Consider the following 22,169-nt stretch of genomic DNA (forward strand, 5'->3'; position numbering starts at 1 on the left):
TACTAATAGCTGTATTAAAAAAAATTTAAGTGGTTCAGTGGATTTTTGTGAAAAGTGTGTGGGCATTCTTTGAAAATGTAAGGGAGATGTATACCTGGTTTCTGGGTTGCATATCTGGGTTTGGAGCCCACTTTAAATGTAATGGCTGATGGCCATAAACATCGCGAAAATTCCCAAGCTTACCTGACCGTCAAACGGTCGTCTCCAATCTACCTGTCAAATGTCCTGACGGTAAATAAATTGGTTAAACACGAGCATTTTATGGTATTTTGAAATGACTTTACTTATTTTAATATTATGTGCTTCTAAATGTAAATTAAGGGAACCTATCAAACCTGGGGACAGCGACTGCAATAAGCTACGATGCCTGGCGACAAGCCAGCTGTCGCCGAGAGATTTCAAACCGTTTGATTTCTCGGCGACGCGCCGAGATCCACTACGATCTTTGGAAGACTCCTCACGATCATGCCCGCGACACCCCGGCGAACGTTCAGCGACAGCCTAGTCGCCGGTAGTCGCCTTAAAATCGCCTAAAGTGGGACAGGCCCTTAACACTAGCAAGTTTGCGGATGGGTGGGCTAGTTTGTGGAGAAAGATTAAACAGATTGGGTCTGGAGAGGGTCCAGAAGAGGTTTACAAGAATGATCCTGGGAATGAGTGTGTTAAAATACGATGAGCGCTCAACGGCACTGGGCCTGTACTGGCTGGAGTGTAGAAGAATGAGAGGGGGACCTCATTGAAACGTACATAATGGGCTTGGATAGAGTGGATGTGGAGATGATGTTTCCACTAGTGGGAGAGTCTAGGTCATAGCCTCAGAATTAAAGGACATTCCTTTAGGAAGATGAGGAATTTCTTTAGAGGGTGGTGAACGTGTGAAATTCTTTGCCATAGAAGGCTGTGAAGACCGTCAATGGATATACTTAAGGCAGAGATAGATTCTTGATTAGTATGTGTGAGGTGTTATGGGGAGAAGGCAGGAGAGGAGTATGGGGTTAGGATAGATCAGCCATGATTGAATGGTAGAGTAGACAATGGGCTGAAGGGCCTAATTCTGCTCCTATCACTTATAACCTTATGCATTCAAAGGAGTTTAAAAGAGCGAGAGGCAATCTTATTGAAACATATAGTCTTATGGGGCTTGACAGTGTAAATGCTGGAAAGATGTGGAAGTCCAGCACTAGCAATCAGTCTCAGAATAAAGGGGGCAGAAGTAGCAACTATTTTACATTGGAATGGGTAATAATTTAATCTCTTCAAAGTAGTTTATGGAACTTTGCCCCAGAAAGCTATGGAGGTAGAACCATATTCAAAGTTGAGATTGTATTTTAAATGGCAAGGGAATGACTTAGACCAACTACAATCTTATTGAATGATGTAGATGATCCAGGGGCTCAAAAAGGGCAACTGCAAGTCTGATACTTCCCCTAGATGGGGTTGGCCAAAACTGGGGAGTTACAATATCAACTTGAGTGGTCAGCTGTTTAAGACTTATCGATGTCCTCACCTGGAGGGCAATAAATCAATTAAATTCTAAACTAAAGAGGGCAGTGGAGGCTCAGTTGGTGAGTACATTCAAAACAGAATGAAGATTCCTGAGTATTAAGAGAATGAACGGATTTAAGAAAGCAGTGTATGGATGGTTTGGCCATGATCAAATTGAATGGAGAAATAAGCATGAGTTGGCATATAGTCCGCTTCTTCTACTTGTAGATGAGTCAGGTCTAACATAACAATATTACCTTCTCTTTCTCCCCTAATAGAAATTACACAGGTTTTGTTTTTACAACAGCCAATTTACAGTACATCTGCTGTACTGAAGTCGAATGGTCCTTAAGTGGCACCAACCAAATGAAGGAACTTTCTTCAGCTTTAGCAACCTGCAGATGATACTAAGCTGGGGGGTAGTGTGAATTGTGAGGAAGATGCAATAAGGCTACAGGGTGACTTGGACAGGTTGTGTGAGTGGGCGGATACATGGCAGATGCAGTTTAATGTAGATAAGTGTGAGGTTATTCACTTTGGAAGTAAGAATAGAAAGGCAGATTATTATCTGAATGGTGTCAAGTTAGGAGGAGGGGGAGTTCAACGAGATCTGGGTGCTAGTGCATCAGCCAATGAAAGGAAGCATGCAGGTACAGCAGGCAGTGAAGAAAGCCAATGGAATGTTGGCCTTCGTAACAAGAGGAGTTGAGTATAGGAGCAAAGAGGTCCTACAGTTGTACCGGGCCCTGGTGAGACCGCACCTGGAGTACTGTGTGCAGTTTTGGTCTCCAAATTTGAGGAAGGATATTCTTGCTGTGGAGGGCGTGCAGCATAGGTTCACTAGGTTAATTCCCGGAATGGCGGGACTGTCGTATGTTGAAAGGCTGGAGCGATTGGGCTTGTATACACTGGAATTTAGAAGGATGAGGGGGGATCTTATTGAAACATATAAGATAATTAGGGGATTGGACACAATAGAGGCAGGATACATGTTCCCAATGTTGGGGGAGTCCAGAACAAGGGGCCACAGTTTAAGAATAAGGGGTAGGCCATTTAGAACGGAGATGAGGAAGAACTTTTTCAGTCAGAGAGTGGTGAAGGTGTGGAATTCTCTGCCTCAGAAGGCAGTGGAGGCCAGTTCGTTGGATGCTTTCAAGAGAGAGCTGGATAGAGCTCTTAAGGATAGCGGAGTGAGGGTATGGGGAGAAGGCAGGAACGGGGTACTGATTGAGAGTGATCAGCCATGATCGCATTGAATGGCGGTGCTGGCTCGAAGGGCTGAATGGCCTACTCCTGCACCTATTGTCTATTGCTTCCAAAATGAAGTGGCACAAAACATTATTTCAATGTTTCTGTACCCTTGGTAAATATGTACATTCCATTTCAGATATCACATGTCCAGTTACTCTTATTCTTTTTAAACAGCTAGACTAATGATTATAAGATGTCCTAATTCACCTTTGCCAATTGAGTGGAGTTCAAAACATTGAAATTCCAGAATATTTAAATTTAACATCTTACATTCCCAATTAATTTAGCATTATTACTGTTAACCTTGTGAAAGATTCCAATTAATATAGACTATATAGCAAGTACATGTATTCAGATCCCAGACCACCAGTGAAAATTCCAGAATGCCATTTATTAAAGTGGAATTTAACATGGAGTCACACCCTTATATTTATCTTACTTATCACGAAGAGGCCCAGAGCTCCCTCAGTTAAAGTTTGGCAGAGGAGAAATCCCACTGTGGCTAATTTATTAATTGCAAAAAATAATTTAGATATCCTATTCCTGACTTGCATCTAGAAACTGTGCTCAGTCAGGAATTGTAGGACATCTGTCCTCTGAGTTATCATAATCCACCGCTCTCCACGTTATCAATGGCTTGTGTGCACGTCTTCCCTACAAAAATTTCATGTTGCAATTTCTTGATCAAACTTTATCTCAATATATCTTAATGTTACCCTATTTTCAAATTTTCACTCGCGATCTAGTTTTTATTACCCACTAGCAAAAGCAGGAAATGGTAACATATATAAACATTTGGCTGGTAAGGCCAAATACTTAATGTTGGCTGTTATGGCTCTGGTAAAGGTGATATTGAACTGGCTTGAACCACTGCTGCTTGCATGTTGATGTACAGAAGCATTGCTGGGCAGGGAGTGGCAACATTTTGATTTGGCCGCAGTAGAAACAATATTTCCAAATCTGGAAAATTTGTAACTTGGATGGGAGTTTGCAGTCCTTACTCTGTAAGGTAGAAATTACTTAACCGAGTGGGATTGTTGAAGAACTGTTGTCTGCATATCTTGTAGGCCTCTAGGGTAATCCATTTTGCAATAGTTCCAATGGTTGCTAATCATGCAATCTATTTAATCTTGAATGGTGCTGTGCTTCTTGATTAGTTTAGCATTGTACCGATCCAGATAGGTGGAAGCATTCCGTAATACTCCTATTCTGTGCTGAGTGGATGGTCGAAAATATAAAAGCACCATGAAAAAGCCATTAACCAAAGAGTCAAAGTGAAGAGATGCAATATCAGTTATCATGGGGCCAAGACTGAGCACAGGTTCAAGTGCTCCAGCATGAGAGAATACACTGTTTTCTAGATAGATAGAGCTCTTAAGGATAGCAGAGTCAGGGGGTATGGGGAGAAGGCAGGAACGGGGTACTGATTGAGAATGATCAACTACGATCACATTGAATGGCGGTGCTGGCTCAAAGGGCCGAATGTCCTCCTCCTGCACCTATTGTCTAGTCTCACGAGCTGAGGTATTGCAAACAGAACTGAGCACAAAAAGTCCCCAATTCTGATGAAGTTGTATCAACCATTAATTGATGGCAATCCCATTGACATCAGCCCGTGAATAAGCTGGCTGAAACTGGGATTTCGCTGGATGACTTGTTTCCAGCAATCTTTTCCCTAGCACTCAGTTGGACTTTAGCTTATAATGTATTCTTCAAACATTCAATGACTTCAATTTTAGTCAGGCTTTTTGATTCACATTTTAAAATGGGGTTGTAAATAAACCGGACCATTCACATTGTACGTACAGGATGATTTCTGCTGTTTGGGTACAGCAATTTTTTAGAATATTGTCCAAAGATTGTAACATGAAAGTGGTCTTCTATAAATTGATTCAAATTTCATTATGTAAATATTCTGTTTATCTAAATGCAATGAGCAAACAATTTAGTATGTCAATTAATTGTACAGTACAAATCTAATTCACATGGAAATCCAAGTTAACAATTACTTCCATTTTCCCTGTTAGAGCACAGGCATCAATAAGCGCATATATCACAGGCATACAAAAATACAACAGAATTCTTTGAAATAATTAGTCTTGCGGATGGCATCATGAAACGTTGTCATGACTTTGTTGAACGTCAGTTGATCTGTTTTCATTGGAGGACCATGCCATTCTTACCAATCCATGCTTTTGATAGGCAGTGCATTTCCTTCCATGCAGGCCAATTCTGATCAGCTGCCATAGCCAATTTTTATTTCCCTTAAAAATAAATCGTGTACCTAGGCTTTTGTTTATCCCAGGCAAATAAAACTGAAACTCATCCATCGAAATATATTCCAACAAAGCAGGTTTGACACTTTCATCTTAATGAAGTGCTCATAAATCTTGCAGACCTTGCACCTGAAAGTTTCAAAACAATCAAAAACACATTTTCCGAGTAGATTTAGACGTTGTCCTGAATTTACAGATTTACATAGGAAAGTTACAAGTTTTCTATGAAAAACGTCTACTAACTCAACTACATTTTAGCAACATAAGCACTTGGTCTTTGCGGTACATAATTGTCTTATCCCACCTTAATTTCAAAAGGAAAGGTGATTTCCAAGATATGGCATAAAAGTACTTCCAACTATTGGCAATTGTAATGAAAACAGAACATCTAAGCAAGAATGCTGATAGATTTTGAAGTGACTATTTACATGACAGATGCACTCTGTCGTTCAACATAACCCTTTGAGACCAAGGAAGCCTTGTTACACAAAATAACCAACAACCATAAAAGTTAAGATTACATTTATTGTATGAATAGTGTAAATTGGTATGTTACAATTGTGTACATCCATCTACTTCAACTTTGTGGAGAACTGGAAATTTACAAAACAAAACATAATTGTTCTATAAAACAGAAAAAAAAATGCTATTCAAAAGTGCTTTCCAATACTCAAAGGATTATGTTCAAGTAAATTTGGATTCTAATTTATGCGCTGTATAATTTGAAATTTTTGCTTGCAGATTACATGAAATTGCAATGATAAAAGGTGACATTGTTTGAAGTTCAATGGAATATTCTTTGTTTCAAACAGGTAGCATTCGTGAGGATAGATAGCCAAGGAACAGGAGTTTGGCTGGAAATAGGGATGCAGAGCCAATGACCAGATTCACTGCTACAATGCAGCGTGCTTTCCAATGTAGAAGCCTCTCATTTTGTTTGAACATCCAATTTATTGATCTAAAATCTTGTTCTCATTATAAATAAAATCTGATGAAATACTGACAATGTCATACTTTATTATGCAGAGCAGAGCCAAACTACTAAATTTTCCAGTCGAAACTGTGGACGGACATTAACTAAGATCCAATTTTTTTAAAAGCAACTTTTGCTAAAAAGTTGCATTAAGAACTTCAGAACAATGCTATGCATCATAAAGCATTTCTTTTCAAGTAAAACTGGGTGTAAAAAAAAATCTCGCTGGTAATAGTTGCAGCAATTCTTTTTGGAGTATGAAAGATTCATAACTCAAAAGTTACACTGATCAGTTTGTAGCAAATTATAAATGATAAACACCTGGAACTCACCAATAGTGAGATTCACTTTATTGAAAAGGCATGAGGCTCCTGGTATAAGTTTAAATTAACTTCTGCAGCATTATGGGCTATATAGTTTATTCCCAATTCTTTTTTTCTAATACAGAAAATGTTTCCTAAGTAACTACTTTAAAATCTTAATGCAATACTTTGTTTTGATAATATTTCCAATGGTTGATATACAGTATGCATCACACCATGTAACTATTTTAATAAAACTAATTTACAGTGCCTTTTAGGATCCATTTGATGATGCTGTATATGAAGTTTTTTTTTTAGCTTTAGCTGATCAATTTTAAAAATCAAGATCAACAAGCAGCCATGCAAACATTTAACTGATTTTCAAAACCCTAAAATTGAGGAAAGGTTTGATGCACTAGCTTTTCTAATTAATAGGATACAATTATGATTCCAAATTTAGAAACCTTCCATTTTCATAAACTCGCCAAATATGCATTCCTTTAAAAAATAAACATCAAATTCACATTTACCTGAATTTAAAATAATTTGGACATCCACAATCGTTTCTTGGGAGGACCCGTTATAGTCAAAATAGCTTTCACAAATAATATTTAGAATTTACCAATGAATGTAAATTTTGTAACATTTGTAAATTCTTCAATAAATTATGACTTATAGCAGGGTTCTTACTTAAAATTAAATACACCTCTATTAATTGTATTTAAACACTATAACCAAATGAACAACATTGGTGGCATCTTTGGTTTTCATATACAGCATAACGTTTTTTTTTTTAAAAAGACCTCACAATAAAACACTAAGCTCAACCAGAAAAAATGGTTCAACTTTAAATGTAGTGCACATTTTACAATCCTGTTCCCTTACTGCAGACTATAAGGAGGGCTCTCCTAAGAAAAACAGCAGCATCATGTCATGTAAACAGTTCACAATATAAACAATATTAACATCCCAATATGAATACATTTGCCTTGTGTTCATATATTCTCAGTCTCTCATTTGCTGTATGTCCATTCCTGGAATAGTTATATGGTAAACCGCCTCTGTAGCCATCTATTCAGAGCCACTAAGGTGGTCCCGTAATAGGAATGGTTATTTGATCGTCTTTCTAGACTCAAAAATCAATGGATAGGCTTGTTCCACTGCTGTTGCAACAAACTGTATGCAGGGTGCTAGGAATCAGGGGAAAAAAAAGTTAAAGATAAATTAGACTTCACAGTAATCAGAGTGTAATGTTATCAGTAATTAAGATGTTTTCTTTTACATATATTAGTTCAATGTTGCTTATTTTGATGTCATTTCCATGAACATAATGTGGGTTTAGAATATCACCAGGCAGATAATCTCACGGATGCAGTCCAAGTGTCTTGTATATTGGGGCATTCCAATACTGCTCAATATACCACACAAGTACATAACAATATGTACATTCTCATGTAATCTAAACCAGATAACCATGCTTCTGTTATATGCCTTTTTTATTCTTTTTATTCAAAAACTGGAACGAAAACAAAATGGGGGGTGAATCTGTGGAATTCATTGTCACAGATGGCTGTGGAGGCCAAGTCAACGGATATTTTTAAGGCGGATATTGACAAATCCTTGATCAGTTTGGGTGTCAGGGATTATGGGGCGAAGGCAGGCCAATGGAGTTGAGAGGTAAAAATAAATCAGCATGATTAACTGGCAGAGTAAACGTGATGGGCCGAATGGCCTTATTCTGCTCCTAGAACTTATGAACAATGGGTAAATGAGTAGGTGTTTCAATTAAACTGCTTTACCACACCATACCAACAGAGAGCCCAAAAATTAAATTAACCTCATTTCAGTCACACAACAAAACAATTCCTATTTCTAGTAAATGGTGAAAATATTGTAAGTAATAATTTATTTTGCCACACCTTTGTTTCAACATTTTGAGTGACCACTGTTATTTATTTTAATGCTTTATACTCAGTGAAATTAGGCAACTATAAATTTGGACCTCAAAATGCTTCTGTCTAAGTCTTGTGATTTTAGTTATTAGTTTAGAGATAGAGCGCGGAAACAGGCCCTTCGGCCCACCGTCTGCACCGACCAGTGATCCGTGCACGCTAACACTACCCAACACAGACTTGGCATTGGCAGAGATTTGGCACATTTTTCATGGGCGCAACCCATATACTCAGCTCTGCTGCTCATCCCACAAATGCATGTTACTTACAAATGTGGCACCATTTAAAAGGGAAATAAACAGGCTTTCCAATGGTATAAGATTTATTGCCAAGAAGCATTGTTACAACAAATAAATAATCTACCAAACACAAATTTCCTTACTTTTTGTGCTATGTTTATTAACTCCCCCTCCCAAACGGACCTTTCTGTCCTGGACCTCCACCACTGTTACGAGTGAGGCCCAACGCAAATTGTAGGAACAGCTTACATCCGAGCGGTATAAATATTAATTTCTCTAACTTCAAGTAACCTTTGCTTTCCACCATGATCCCAGGAATGAGTGGGTTAATATATGATGAGCATTTGATGGCACTGGGCCTGTAGTCGCTGAAGTTTAGAAGAATGAGGGGGGAAGTTTAGAAGAATGAGGCAGGAAATGGTGTTGGGTAGACTGATGGGACTGAAGGCTGATAAATCCCCAGGGCCTGATGGTCTGCATCCCAGGGTACTTAAAGAGGTGGCTCTAGAAATTGTGGACGTATTGGTGATCATTTTCCAATGTTCTATAGATTCAGGATCAGTTCCCGTGGATTGGAGGGTAGCTAATGTTATCTCACTTTTTAAGAAAGGAGGGAGAGAGAAAACGGGAAATTATAGACCAGTTAGTCTGATATCAGTGGTGGGGAAGCTGCTGGAGTCAATTATAAAAGACAAAATTGCAGAGCATTTGGATAGCAGTAACAGGATCGTTCCGAACCAGCATGGATTTACGAAGTGGAAATCTTGTTTGACTAATCTTCTGGAATTTTTTGAGGATGTAACTAGGAAAATTAACAGGGGAGAGCCGGTGGATGTGGTGTGCCTCTACTTTCAGAAAGTCTTCGACAAGGTCCCACATAGGAGATTAGTGGACAAAATCAGAGCACATGGTATTGGGGGTAGGGTACTGACATGGATAGAAAGTTGGTTGGCAGACAGAAAGCAAAGAGTGGGGATAAATGGGTCCCTTTCAGAATGGCAAGCAGTGACTAATGGGGTACCGCAAGGCTCGGTGCTGGGACCGCAGCTATTTACAATATACATTAATGACTTGGTTGAAGGGATTAAAAGTATAATCAGCAAATTTGCAGATGATACAAAGCTGGGTGGTAGTGTGAACTGTGAGGAAGATGCTATGAGGTTGCAGGGTGACTTGAACAGGTTGTGTGAGTGGGCAGATGCAGTTTAATATGAATAAGTGTGAGGCTATCCACTCCGGTAGTAAGAATAGGAAGGCAGATTATTATCTGAATGGTGTCAAGTTAGGAAAAGGGGACGTACAACGTGATCTGGGTGTCTTAGTGCATCAGTCACTGAAAGGAAGCATGCAGGTACAGCAGGCAGTGAAGAAAGCAAGAGTTGAGTATAGGAGCAAAGAGGTCCTTCTACAGTTGTACAGGGCCCTAGTGAGACCGCACCTGGAGTACTGCGTGCAGTTTTGGTCTCCAAATTTGAGGAAGGATATTCTTGCTATTGAGGGCGCGCAGCGTAGGTTTACTAGGTTAATTCCAGGAATGGCGGGACTGTCGTATGATGAAAGACTGGAGCGACTAGGCTTGTACACCATGGAATTTAGAAGGATGAGAGGAGATCTTATTGAAACATAAGACTATTAAGGGGTTGGGCACGTTAGAGGCAGGAAACATGCTCCCAATGTTGGGGGAGTCCAGAACCAGGGGCCACAGTTTAAGAATAAAGGGTAGGCCATTTAGAACAGAGATGAGGAAAAACTTTTTCAGTCAGAAAGTTGTAAATCTGTGGAATTCTCTACCTCAGAAGGCAGTGGAGGCCAATTCTCTAAATGCTTTCAAAAGAGAGCGAGAGCTCTTAAGGAAATCCGGAGTCTGGGGGTATGGGGAGAAGGCAGGAACAGGGTACTGATTGAGAATGATCAGCATTGATCACATTGAATGGTGGTGCTGGCTCGAAGGACCGAATGGCCTACTCCTGCACCTATTGTCTATTGACCTCATTGAAACTTACCGAATAGTGAAAGACTTGGATAGAGTGGATGTGGAGAGGATGTTTCCACTAGTGGGAGAGTCTAGGACAAAAGGTTACAGCCTCAGAATTAAAGGATGTTCCTTTAGGAAGGAGATGAGGAGGAATTTCTTTTAGTCAGAGGGTGGTGAATCTGTGGAATTCTTTGCCACAGAAGGCTGTGGAGGAAAAGGCAGTGGATATTTTTAAGGCATAGATAGTTTCTTTATTAGTACTGGTGTCAGGGGTTATGGGGAGAAGGCAGGAGAATGGTTAGGAGGGATAGATTAGCCATGATTGAATGGCAGTAGACTTGATGGGCCGAATGGCCTAATTCTTCTATCACTTATGACGAGAGAAATTGAGGCACTGGTCAGGTGAAAGGAGGCATGGGCGACATATAGGCAGCTGGGTTCCAGTGTCCCGATTAATTTTATTGATTGTATGCCTCCTTGTCACCTTCCCCTCAGCTACCAATGAAGCATTCTACATTTCCTTATCATCGTCTGCTTTGATCTGTCGTTTTCACACCTTACCCGTCCATAGCTCTAGACTCTCCCTCCCCTGACTCAGTCTGAAAAAGGATCTCGACCCAAAACATCATCCATTCCTCTCCAGAGATGCTACCAGTCAGGCCGAGTTACTCCAGCATTTTGTGCCTGACTTCAATATCAGTCTGAAGAAGGAACCCAGCCCCAAACATTTTCTGTCCATTCCCTGCACCCAATTCTTCCAAAACTTTGTGTTTAGGTAAGTAGGGAAGCTCCCGGACGAGCGCAGCTCAGCCGTGTGGGAGCGGAGCCGCGACAGAAAGGACACTCCCAGAAGCTGACACGAACGTGAGCGAGACCGGTGGCCGAAGTGACCGCCGAGAGAACAAAGACCCAATGGACAGCGGCAGCTGGAAGCCCTGAAGACTAGAGGCACGGTGGCGCAGCGGTAGAGTTGCTGCCTTACAGCGAATGCAGCACCGGAGACTCGGGTTCGATCCTGACTACGGGCGCCATCTGTATGGAGTTTGTACGTTCTCCCCGTGACCTGTGTGGGTTTTCTCCAAGGTCTTCGGTTTCCTCCCACACTCCAAAGACGTACAGATTTGTAGGTTAATTGACTGGGTAAATGTTTAAAAAAAATTGTCCCTGGTGTGTGTAGGATAGTGTTAATGTGCGGGGATCGCTGGGCGGCGCGGACTTAGTGTGCCGAAGAGCCTGTTTCCGCGCTGTATCTCTAAATCTAAATCTAGAGAATAGAGAGAGCCACTGGCAGCGATGACTGAGCTACTCTCTCGTCCTCCGGGACCTCACCTATAGCTACATGAATGACCTAATGAATCCAATTGCAAGTTTTGAAAAAACAGTTTGCACATTCAAATAATGATTTCCCAAAGAAGAGAAAGATGTAAAAGAAGTTGGTAACAACTGTCGCTGATATAAATGTGGGATGTGTAGACACACCTGCTATTTATTCACAAAATACTGGAGTAACTCAGCAGGTCAGGCAGCATTTCAAGAGAGAAGGAACATCACCCATTCCTCTCCAGAGATGCTGCCTGATCCACTGAGTTACTCCAGCATTTTGTGAATAAATACCTTCGATTTGTACCAGCATCTGCAGTTATTTTCTTAGACATACCTGTTATTGTTATACTGCCCGTTGAAAAGATTTGAAGTGTAGCTTTTAATGCTTTAATTCTGTAAGATGCTGCCGGATGAAGTTCTGGCTCATAGCTATAAGAAAAGCAAAAACTTGCATATATAACTAATTAAAATTACAATGGATTAAAATGAAATCGGAACACTCAAGACCAGGAATCATTGATAAAAAATGCTACAAAGTTTAAATATAAACAAAATCTGGAAATGCAAAACATGTCTGCCATCATTTAATGGAATATTTTTACCCCCAAAATTGACAATTTTCTATCTAATTGATCAACTGCAGTTGATCATATGGGGCTGCAACTGGGGACTGGGAATGCGGCCAGAGGCATTTATCGAGGCGCTGTAGTCTCGATGCTTCCTGGATCGCTGCCTCGCGGGTCGGAGTCTGAGTCGGTAGAGCGGCCGCCGGAGCACACGGCTGTGGCCCGGGTCGGCACCATGGAGGCGTAAAATGAGGTATCAACAGCGATGAGGCCTCGCGACGATGGGGCCTCGGTAGTGGTGAAGCCCCGCGCCAGCGGCCATGCCTCATGGGTCGACCCTTGGTCAATGAGAGCGTGGAAGACCACTGTGGGGGAGGGAGGGGATGAACAATGGAGGACCCGGCATGGGGGGACCGCCATGAGGGAGGTGGGGGGAGATCAATTGGGGGGGGGGGGAACACAAGGGACAATGGGGACCCGGCGTGGGGAACAGCTGAGGGGGGGGGGGAGAACAAAAGGGGGAGCCAGTGTGCTTGGTAACTTTGTCATCGCCGTAGGTGGCTGCTATTTGTATACATAGTGTATGCGAGCAACGAATTTGACTGTGCCTAGTCACATGTGACAATAAAGTATTCCTATTTACTCCCAATAATTTTGTTTTCTTGTTGGTTATTTTTAATAACTTTTATATTCATACCTTGCTATTGGACGATTCTTTTTGGTGAATTCTGGTAGCCTTATTTCAAATGGCATTGTACATACAGCCAGAACGTTGACAACTTTATAGCCAGCAAACTTTACCTTTGGAATGAAGACAAGTTTTATATTTTCATACGTTTCTCTTATATTCATGCCTGGCAATAAATTATCCAGCTACAAATGCAGTTAGTATATTTGTCATTTGGACACTGGTTTTCCATCTTTGTTCTATGCGTTAATACACAATGTATTTTTTAATAACAAATGACTCAGAATAAACTTGCAAAAAGACAGTTAAGGTTGTTGGGCCAAATGTCGCAGAGTGTAGACTATTGCCTCACAGTGCCAGAGACCCAGGTTTGATCCCGACCTTGGGTGCTGTCTGTGGAGTTGCACATTGTCTCCGTGACTGCATAGGTTTCCACCAGGTGCTCTGGTTTCTTTTGGAGGCGAAAGAGGGATAACACAGAACTCGTGTGAGTGGTTGGTCTGTGGTCAGTGCTGACTCGGTGGCCCGAAGGGCCAGTTTCCATGCTGCATCTTTCAAATCAGGGTTGGACAAAATTATTCTTAAAAGTGCAGTAATAGATGATTTGGTGGTAATTTGCTCAAAACATCCATTATCAAAACCATTTTGATGAAAGCAAAATTTGTAGAAAAAAAGAGAAAGCTCATTTTGAGGAATATTCTCACCCTCCCTGGTCCTCCACACTTCCAATATTTCAGTGGTTCCCACCTTCAAGGTTTAGGGTCTCCATATTTCTTTTAATTTCTTTAATTCTACTTCCTTCAGTGCACCCTCCAATCATCAGATATGTTTTGCTAGCATCACTTTTAAATTCACGTGGCAACACCCGTACAACCTTCCTCCCTTTACCAAAACTTCCATGAGACTTGAACTTAAATAATTAGTATGAAATAAAATTTTAAAATGCTGTTATTCGTATCTGTATTATTCTGAAGAGAGCATTTGGCAAGCAATTCCTCAGAACAGCGAGCTGAGAACCATGAAAATATAAGCCAAGCTGACCAGAGACTAGTGCACGATCTGAAGTCAGCACTAGCTGGGCAACACATCCATCTGAGCTCACAGGTAGTTACACTATGGCAAGAATCTGAGTAGTGACAAAAGAACAGGTCCATCGATAAGTGATTGAATATCTAACACAAGTACTAATCTAGGAAAAGAGAATAAAGGAAAGGCAGACTGAATGCAGTCAAGGTTTTTCTCCCCTGCCTCATTTGGAGGATTGCATTTAAAACATTCCCTCAACTCATTATCCTTCGAGGTCATTAGGATTGGTCTTCCCACCTCGCTGTGTATTGTGTCAAAACACAATACATTCCTAGGTTAGACCAGGGGTACACCAACCACCCCCTCATCAGCAAGCGAGAGCGGAGATAACAGGCCTGATGGACAGCAGTGAAGAGCCCCGACAGAAGACAACGAAGCCTGCATGGCCCACAGCCAGCAAAGGCCTACTTTGAGCACACAATCCTGAGGGACACCAGTATTGAGAGTCAAGGTGGAAGAAATATTATAAATTCAAACCTTCCAAGGTCTGCCGGTCAGGCAATCCAGAAGCCAGTTGCTGATGGAGGTTCTAGTCGAAAGTCCAAAGGTTTAGGAAAGAGCTTATTCACTATCTGTGTTGGAGGCTCAGCTGCAGTCAATAAATAGCACCCTAACATATATTTTCTTACTCTGTGATCTCGAACTGAACGTAGTGCAAGTGAAATGGCATTCTCCATGGATCTATCTTTCCTGCACACAAATTACAAGGATCTAGATTGTTCAGAAGACCGGCACAAATGTGTGCCTCCATCAGCAACTGGCTTCTTGATTGCCTGACCAGCAGACCTTGGAAGGTTTGAATTTACAACATTTCTGCCACCTTGACTCTCAATACTGGTGTCCCTCAGGATTGTGTGCTCAAAGTAGGCCTTTGCTGGCTGTGGTCCATGCAGGCTTCGTTGTCTTCTGTCGGGGCTCTTCACTGCTGTCCATCAGGACTGTTATCTCCGCTCTCGCTTGCTGATGAGGGGGTGGTACCTTTGATTTTTGATACCTTCGATTTGTACCAGCATCTGCAGTTATTTTTCTACAAGAGTTATGCCAATGTTATATTGCACCTTCAAATAAACGATTAACTTCAAATGAAACGTTGTGGAGATCTCTGTTGTTGATTGTTTGCGTATGAGAAAATATCGTTCCACCTATCCTATGTCAACGGCAGCTTGGATAAGCAGGTCGAGAAACTGGCCGTAATAATTAGTGTAGTCGAGTTGGTTAATACTCAGTAGGCTAAGAACCTGATTCTATGCGTTCTCTCTCTCTCTCTGTGACTCCAGTATCTTGCTGTCAAAAAAATTATTTCCTTTTTTGCAACCAACGAATATTTGGCATGTACATCATTTTCTTTAAAAATATGTACATGTCTGCACCTTCCAAGTTCTTTATGTGCTGTACAGCAGTAATTTATTTATCTAATTTTGCTGAATGAGGACTTGCTGGCAAGGCCAGCATTTATTGCCTATTCCCAATAAGGACGTATATAATAATCATAAAATGAAAACCAACCAAACCTCAAGGTCTTATTTTTGTACTTCAAAGTGAAAATAAATGATAGCCAATGCTGTAACTTAACATAGAAAACCAGGTGCAGGAGTAGGCCATTCAGCTCTTCAAGCCAGCACCGCCATTCAATATGATCATGGCTGATCATCTAAAATCTACCCCATTCCTGCTTTTTCCCCCATATCCCTTAATTCGTTTAGCCCCAAGAGGTAAATCTAACTCTCTCTTGAAAACATCCAGCGAATTGGCCTCCACTGCCTTCTGTGGCAGAGAATTCCAGAGATTCACAACTCTGGACAAAGATGTTTTCCCTCATCTCAGTCTTAAATGGCCTACCCCTTATTCATAAACTGTGACCTCTGGTTCTGGACTTCCCCAACATCAGGAAAATGTTTCCTGCATCTAGCCTGTCCAATCCCTTAATAATTTTATATGTTTCGAAAGGATCCTCTCTCATTCTTCTAAATACCAGTGAATACAAGCCCAGTCGACCCATTCTTTCATCATATGTCAGTCCCGCCATACCCGGAATTAACCTGGTGAACTTACGCTGCACTCCCTCAATAGCAATGATGTCCTTCCTCAAATTAGGAGACCAAAATTGCACACAATACTCCAGGGGCGGTCTCACCAGGGACCTGTACAACTGCAATAGGACCTCCTTGCTCCTAAACTCAAATCCTCTCGCAATGAAGGCCAACATGCCATTAGCTTTCTTCACTGCCTGCTGTACCTGCATGCTTACTTTCAGTGACTGATGTACAAGCACACCCAGGTCTCGTTATACCTCTCTTTTTTCTAATCTGACACATAGAAAATTCAGATAATTTTCACCATTCAGATAATAATCTGCCTTCCTCTTCTTGCCACCAAAGTGGATAACCTCACATTTAACCACATTATACTGCATCTGCCATGCTTCTGCCCACTCACACAACCTGTCCAAGTCACCCTGCAGCCTCATAGCATCCTCCGCAAAATTGGAGATGTCACATTTAATTCCCTTGTCTAAATCGTTAATATATATTGTAAATAACTGGGGTCCCAGCACTGAGTCTTGCGGCACCACACTAGTCACTACCTGCCATTCTGAAAAGGACCTATTAATTCCTATTCTTTGCTTCCTGTCTGCCAACCAGTGCTCTATCCATGTCAATACCCTACCCCCAATACCATGTGCTCTAATTTTGCACACTAATCTCGTGTGGGATCTTGTCAAAGGGTTTTTGAAAATCCAGATACACACCCACTGGTTCTCCTTTATCCATTCTACTTGTTACATCCTCAAAATATTCCAGAAGACTAGTCAAGCACGATTTCCCCTTCATAAATCCATGCTGACTTTGACAATCGACTCAACCATGTTCCCCACTACCGATGCAAGGCTAACTGGTCTATAATTCTCCATTTTCTCTCTACTTCCTAACCCCAATTCTCCCGCTTTCGCCCCATAATCCCAGACGCGTACTGATCAAGAATCCATCTCTGCTTTAAAAACATCCATTGACTTGGCGCACACAGCCTTCCGTGGCAAGGAATTCCACAGATTCACCACCCTCTGTCTAAAGAAATTCCTTCTCATCTCCTTCCTGGACCTCTAGTCCTAGACTCTCCCAATAGCAGAAACAGTGTTTCGTGTCGAGACCCTTCTTCAGAGTGAGAGTCAGGGGAAAGTGAAAAGAGATGTAGACTGATATAGAGATATAGAACAAATGAATGAAAGATATGCAACAAAAAAAAAAAGATGATAAAGGAAATAGGCCATTATTAGCTGTGTGCTAGGTGAGAACGAGTACAGACAATGAGACTCAACAAGATGACTTTGAAGTTAGTACGACTTGGGTGGGGGAGGGATGGAGAGAGAGGGAATGCAAGAGTTACTGGAAGTTAGAGAAATCAATATTTATGCCACTGGGCTGTAAGCTGCCCAAACAAAATACGTGATGCTGTTCCTCCAATTTGCGTTTGGCCTCACTCTGACAACGGAGGAGGCCGAGGACAGAAAGGTCAGTATGGAAAAGGGATGGGGAATTAAAGTGTTTGGCAACCGGGAAATCAGGTATGTCCACGCAGACTGGGCGAGGGTGTTCAGCGAAACGATAGCCCAGTCTACATTTAGTCCAGACCTTGAACTATGGATACAGTAGATGAGGTTGGAGGAGGTTCAAGTGAATCTCTGCCTAACCTCAAAGGATTATCGGGGTCCCGTGACAGTGTTGAGTGAGGAGGTATAGGGACAGATGTTGCATCTCCTGTGGTTGCAGGAGAAGGTACCTGGGGAGTGGGTGGTTTGGGCGGGAAGGGATGAGTTCACCAGGGAGTTGCGGAGGGAACGGTCTCTACAGAAGGTGGAAAGGGGTGGAGATAGGAAGATGTGACTAATGGTGGGATCTGTTGGAGCGAAAATGTTGGAGGATTGTGTGTTGTATGCGACGGTTGATGTGGTGAAAGGCAAGGACAAGGGGACTCTGCCCTTGTTGCGACTAGGGGGAGGGGGAGCAAGGGCAGAGCTGCGGGGGTACCGATGATACACGTGTGATGGCCTCATTTATGATGGAAATGGGGCACCCCCAACCCCTAAAGAATCAGGACATCTTGGATGTCCTGGTATGGAACACCTCATCTTGATGCAGATGCGGCGTAGATGGAAGAATTGGGAGTTGTGGATAAAGTTTTTGCAGGAGGTCGGGTCGGAAGAAGTGTAGTCTAGATAGTTGTGGGAGTCAATAGGTTTATAATAGACAAGCACAAGTGTGCCCGTTGGGCCCGTCCTCGTAAGGTTTCCATTGTAACCGGGAGGGGAGTGGGGGGGAGGGAAGGGGAAGGGAGGGAGGTGTGGAGGGGGGAAGGGAGGGGGGGAGGGGAGAGGAGAGGGGAGGGGGGAAGGGTGGAGGGAGGGGGACCTCCCCTTTTCCCAGTACCCCTCTTTCCCCGTTGGGCCCGTCCTCGTAGGGTTTCCATTGTAACCGGGAGGAGGGGAGGGAGGGAAGGGGGAGGGAGGGAGGAGGGTGTGGAGGGAGGAGGGTAGGGGGAGGGGGGAGGAAGGGAGGAGGGAGGTGTGGAGGGGGGAGGGGAGGGGGGACCTCCCCTTTTCCCAGTACCCCTCTTTCCCCGTCCTCGTAGGGTTTCCATTGTAACCGGGAGGAGGGGAGGGAGGGAAGGGGGAGGGAGGGAGGTGTGGAGGGAGGAGGGGAGGGTGATGGGGGGAGGGGAGGGGGAAGGGGGGGAGGGAGAGGGGTAAGGGGGGAGGTGGAGGGAGGGGGGAGGGAGGGAGGGGGACCTCCCCTTTTCCCAGTTCCCCTCTTTCCCCGTTGGGCCCGTCCTCGTAGGGTTTCCTTTGTAACCGGGAGGAGGGGAGGGAGGGAAGGGGGAGGGAGGGAGGAGGGAGGTGTGGAGGGAGGAGGGGAGGGGGAGGGAGGGGAGGGGGAAGGGAGAGGGGAGGGATGGGGGTGGGGAAGGAGGGGGGTGGGGGGGAGGGGGAGGGAGGGGGCCCGTCCCCGTAGGGTTTCCATTGTAACCAGGAGGGGGGGAGGGAGGGTGGAAAGAGCATCCCTCTCCCCATCAGAACTGCCCCCTCCATCGACTCCTTTAAGTCCAGGCTCAAAATCTATTTCTACTCCCTAGCGTTTGAGGCTCATTGAGGAGGCGCTGTGAACTGTTTGCGTGCTACTGTACGTTTCATTTTTTTCCTAATCAGATGTACAGCACTTTGGTCAACATGGGTTGTTTTTAAATGTGCTATACAAATAAAATTGACTTGACTTGACAGCTTTTCGCAACAATGTAGCATTGTGACGTCACACGCTGAATACCGCGGGGGGGGAAGGGGGGTCAGCTCGAGTTCATCTCACAGGGGCATTGTGACATCACAATGAAGATTAATCCACACCGCAGCGCCCCCCTTCTGTCAAAAAATCGATAAACCAGGGGGGGGCAGTGCTTTAAAACCTCTGTAACTTAAAAAATATACGAACAAATTAATTGAAAATATCGCGGCCGGTCAGCCGGGAGGTTGGTGATTAAGGCGGTGCAAAAACCGTGGCGCTACGGGTCACCGTTTTGCCGAAATCAGCCGACACCAGTGAAATATATATACATACAAGATCTGAGTTTTAGTAATATACTAGAACAAGTGTGCCCGTTGGAAGCGGGCCCTTTGGGCCCGTCCCCACTCCCCCCATTCTCTCCTCCCCCAGCCCTACTCTTACCCGTTTTGTGATGACAGATGTTGCGGTATTTGTTGAGGGGGGAGAGAGTGAGTTGGGAGGGGGGGGGTGGTTTGCGGGGAGATGTTCTCCCGGTTTTTGGAGAGAGGAGAGAAGCAAGGGGAGAGAGGAGAGGTGTGCCGGTGATGGCGGGCTTGCTCCGCTAACGGCGTCCATTGTTTTTGTGCGTGCGAGGATATTCCGCGCATGCGTGTTGAGTACTGAGTGTGGAGATTCCGCGCATGCGTACTGAGCACTGCCGGACCGCAGCGCCCCCCTTCTGTCAAAACTTCGATAAATGAGGGGGGGCAGCGCCTTTAGACCTCTGTAACTTACAAAATATGCGTCCGAATTAAATAAAAATATCATTTTGCAGCAGCGAACCGCATGCTGATTAAGGCGGTACAAAAATCGTGGCGCTGCGGTTTACCATTTTGCCGGAATTGCCTTCAGCCGACATCAGTGGAATATATATACAAAAACGTTACAAGATCTGAGTTTTAGTAGTATATAGACTAGCACAAGTGTGCCCGTTGGGCCCGTCCTCGTAGGGTTTCCATTGTAACCGGGAGGGGAGTGGGGGGGAGGGAGGGAGGAGGGAGGTGTGGAGGGGGGAGGGGAGGGGGGAGGGGGAAGGGAGGGGGGAGGGAGGGGGGAGGGAGAGGGGTAGGGGGGGAGGGGGAGGGGTAGGGGGGGAGGGGGAGGGAGACCTCCCCTTTTCCCAGTACCCCGTTGGGCCCGTCCTCGTAGGGTTCCCATTGTAACCGGGAGGAGGGGAGGGAGGGAAGGGGGAGGGAAGGGAGGAGGGAGGTGGGGAGGGAGGGGACGAGGGGACGAGGGGGAGGGAGAGGGGAGGGAGGGGGTAGGGAGGGGGACCTCCCCTTTTCCCAGTACCCCTTTCCCCGTTGGGCCCGTCCTCGTAGGGTTTCCATTGTAACCGGGAGGAGGGGAGGGAGGGAAGGGGGAGGAAGGGAGGAGGGAGGTGTGGAGGGAGGAGGGGAGGGGGAGAGAGGGGGGGAGGGGTGGGGGAAGGGGGGAGGGAGAGTGGAGGGAGGGGGGTAGGGGGGAGGGAGGGAGGGGGACCTCCCCTTTTCCCAGTTCCCCTCTTTCCCCGTTGGGCCCGTCCTCGTAGGGTTTCCATTGTAACCGGGAGGACGGGAGGGAGGGAAGGGGGAGGGAGGGAGGAGGGAGGTGTGGAGGGAGGAGGGGGAGGGAGGGGGAAGGGGGAGGGAGAGGGGAGGGAGGGGGGTAGGGGGAGGGGAGGAGGAGGGGGACCTCCCCTTTTCCCAGTACCCCTCTTTCCCCGTTGGGCCCGTCCTCGTAGGGTTTCCTTTGTAACCGGGAGGAGGGGAGGGAGGGAAGGGGGATGGAGGGAGGCGGGAGGTGTGGAGGGAGGAGGGGAGGGAGAGGGGAGGGAGGGGGCCCGTCCCCGTAGGGTTTCCATTGTAACCGGAAGGGAGGGAGGGAGGGTGGAAAGAGCATCCCTCTCCCCATCAGAACTGCCCCCTCCATCGACTCCTTTAAGTCCAGGCTGAAAATCTATTTCTACTCCCTAGCGTTTGAGGCTCATTGAGGAGGCGCTGTGAACTGTTTGCGTGCTACTGTACGTTTCATTTTTTTCCTTAGTACCTAATCAGATGTACAGCACTTTGGTCAACGTGGGTTGTTTTTAAATGTGCTATACAAATAAAATTGACTTGACTTGACAGCTTTTCGCAACAATGTAGCATTGTGACGTCACACACTGAATACCGCGGGGGGGGGGAAGGGGGGTCAGCTCGAGTTCATCTCACAGAGGCATTGTGACATCACAATGAAGATTAATCCGCACCGCAGCGCCCCCCTTGTCAAAAAACGATAAATCAGGGGGGGCAGTGCTTTAAAACCTCTGTAACTTAAAAAATATACGAACAAATTAATTGATAATATCGCGGCCGGTCAGCCGGGAGGTTGGTGATTAAGGCGGTGCAAAAACCGTGGCGCTACGGTTCACCGTTTTGCCGAAATTGCCGAAATCAGCCGACACCAGTGAAATATATATACATACAAGATCTGAGTTTTAGTAATATACTAGACAAAGTGGGCCCGTTGGGCCCATTCCCCACTCCCCCATTCTCTCGTCCCCCATCCCCACTCTTACTCTCCCCTTTGGCCCGTCCTCTTAGGGTTTCCATTGTATCCGGGAGGGGGTGAGGGAGTGAAGGGGGGAGGGGTGGAGAGGGAGGTTTGGGGGAGGGAGGTGTGGAGTGATCGAGGGGGAGGGAGTGGTGGAGGGAGGGATGTGTTGAGGATGGAGGGGGGAGGGAGGGGGGGAGGGTGATGAGAGATGGGGTGGTATTTGTGGA

General features: G+C 44.6%; 1 protein-coding gene across 1 annotated transcript in view; it reads right to left on the reverse strand.

The window, feature by feature from the left end:
- Window positions 1-3,165: 3,165 nt before the first annotated feature.
- The window catches only part of tbpl1 (TBP-like 1), a 39,338-nt gene continuing 20,334 nt past the window's right edge, over window positions 3,166-22,169 (reverse strand). Inside the window, exons 6-8 of the mRNA XM_078399766.1 lie at window positions 13,040-13,143; window positions 12,111-12,205; window positions 3,166-7,477 (exon numbers count right to left, since the gene is read on the reverse strand). Coding sequence (XP_078255892.1) covers window positions 7,398-7,477; window positions 12,111-12,205; window positions 13,040-13,143 — 279 coding nt within the window. The 3' untranslated portion in view covers window positions 3,166-7,397. The remainder of the gene's footprint in view (window positions 7,478-12,110; window positions 12,206-13,039; window positions 13,144-22,169) is intronic.

This window comes from Rhinoraja longicauda, chromosome 5 (assembly GCF_053455715.1).
Source record: "Rhinoraja longicauda isolate Sanriku21f chromosome 5, sRhiLon1.1, whole genome shotgun sequence".
Lineage (NCBI taxonomy): Eukaryota > Metazoa > Chordata > Chondrichthyes > Rajiformes > Arhynchobatidae > Rhinoraja > Rhinoraja longicauda.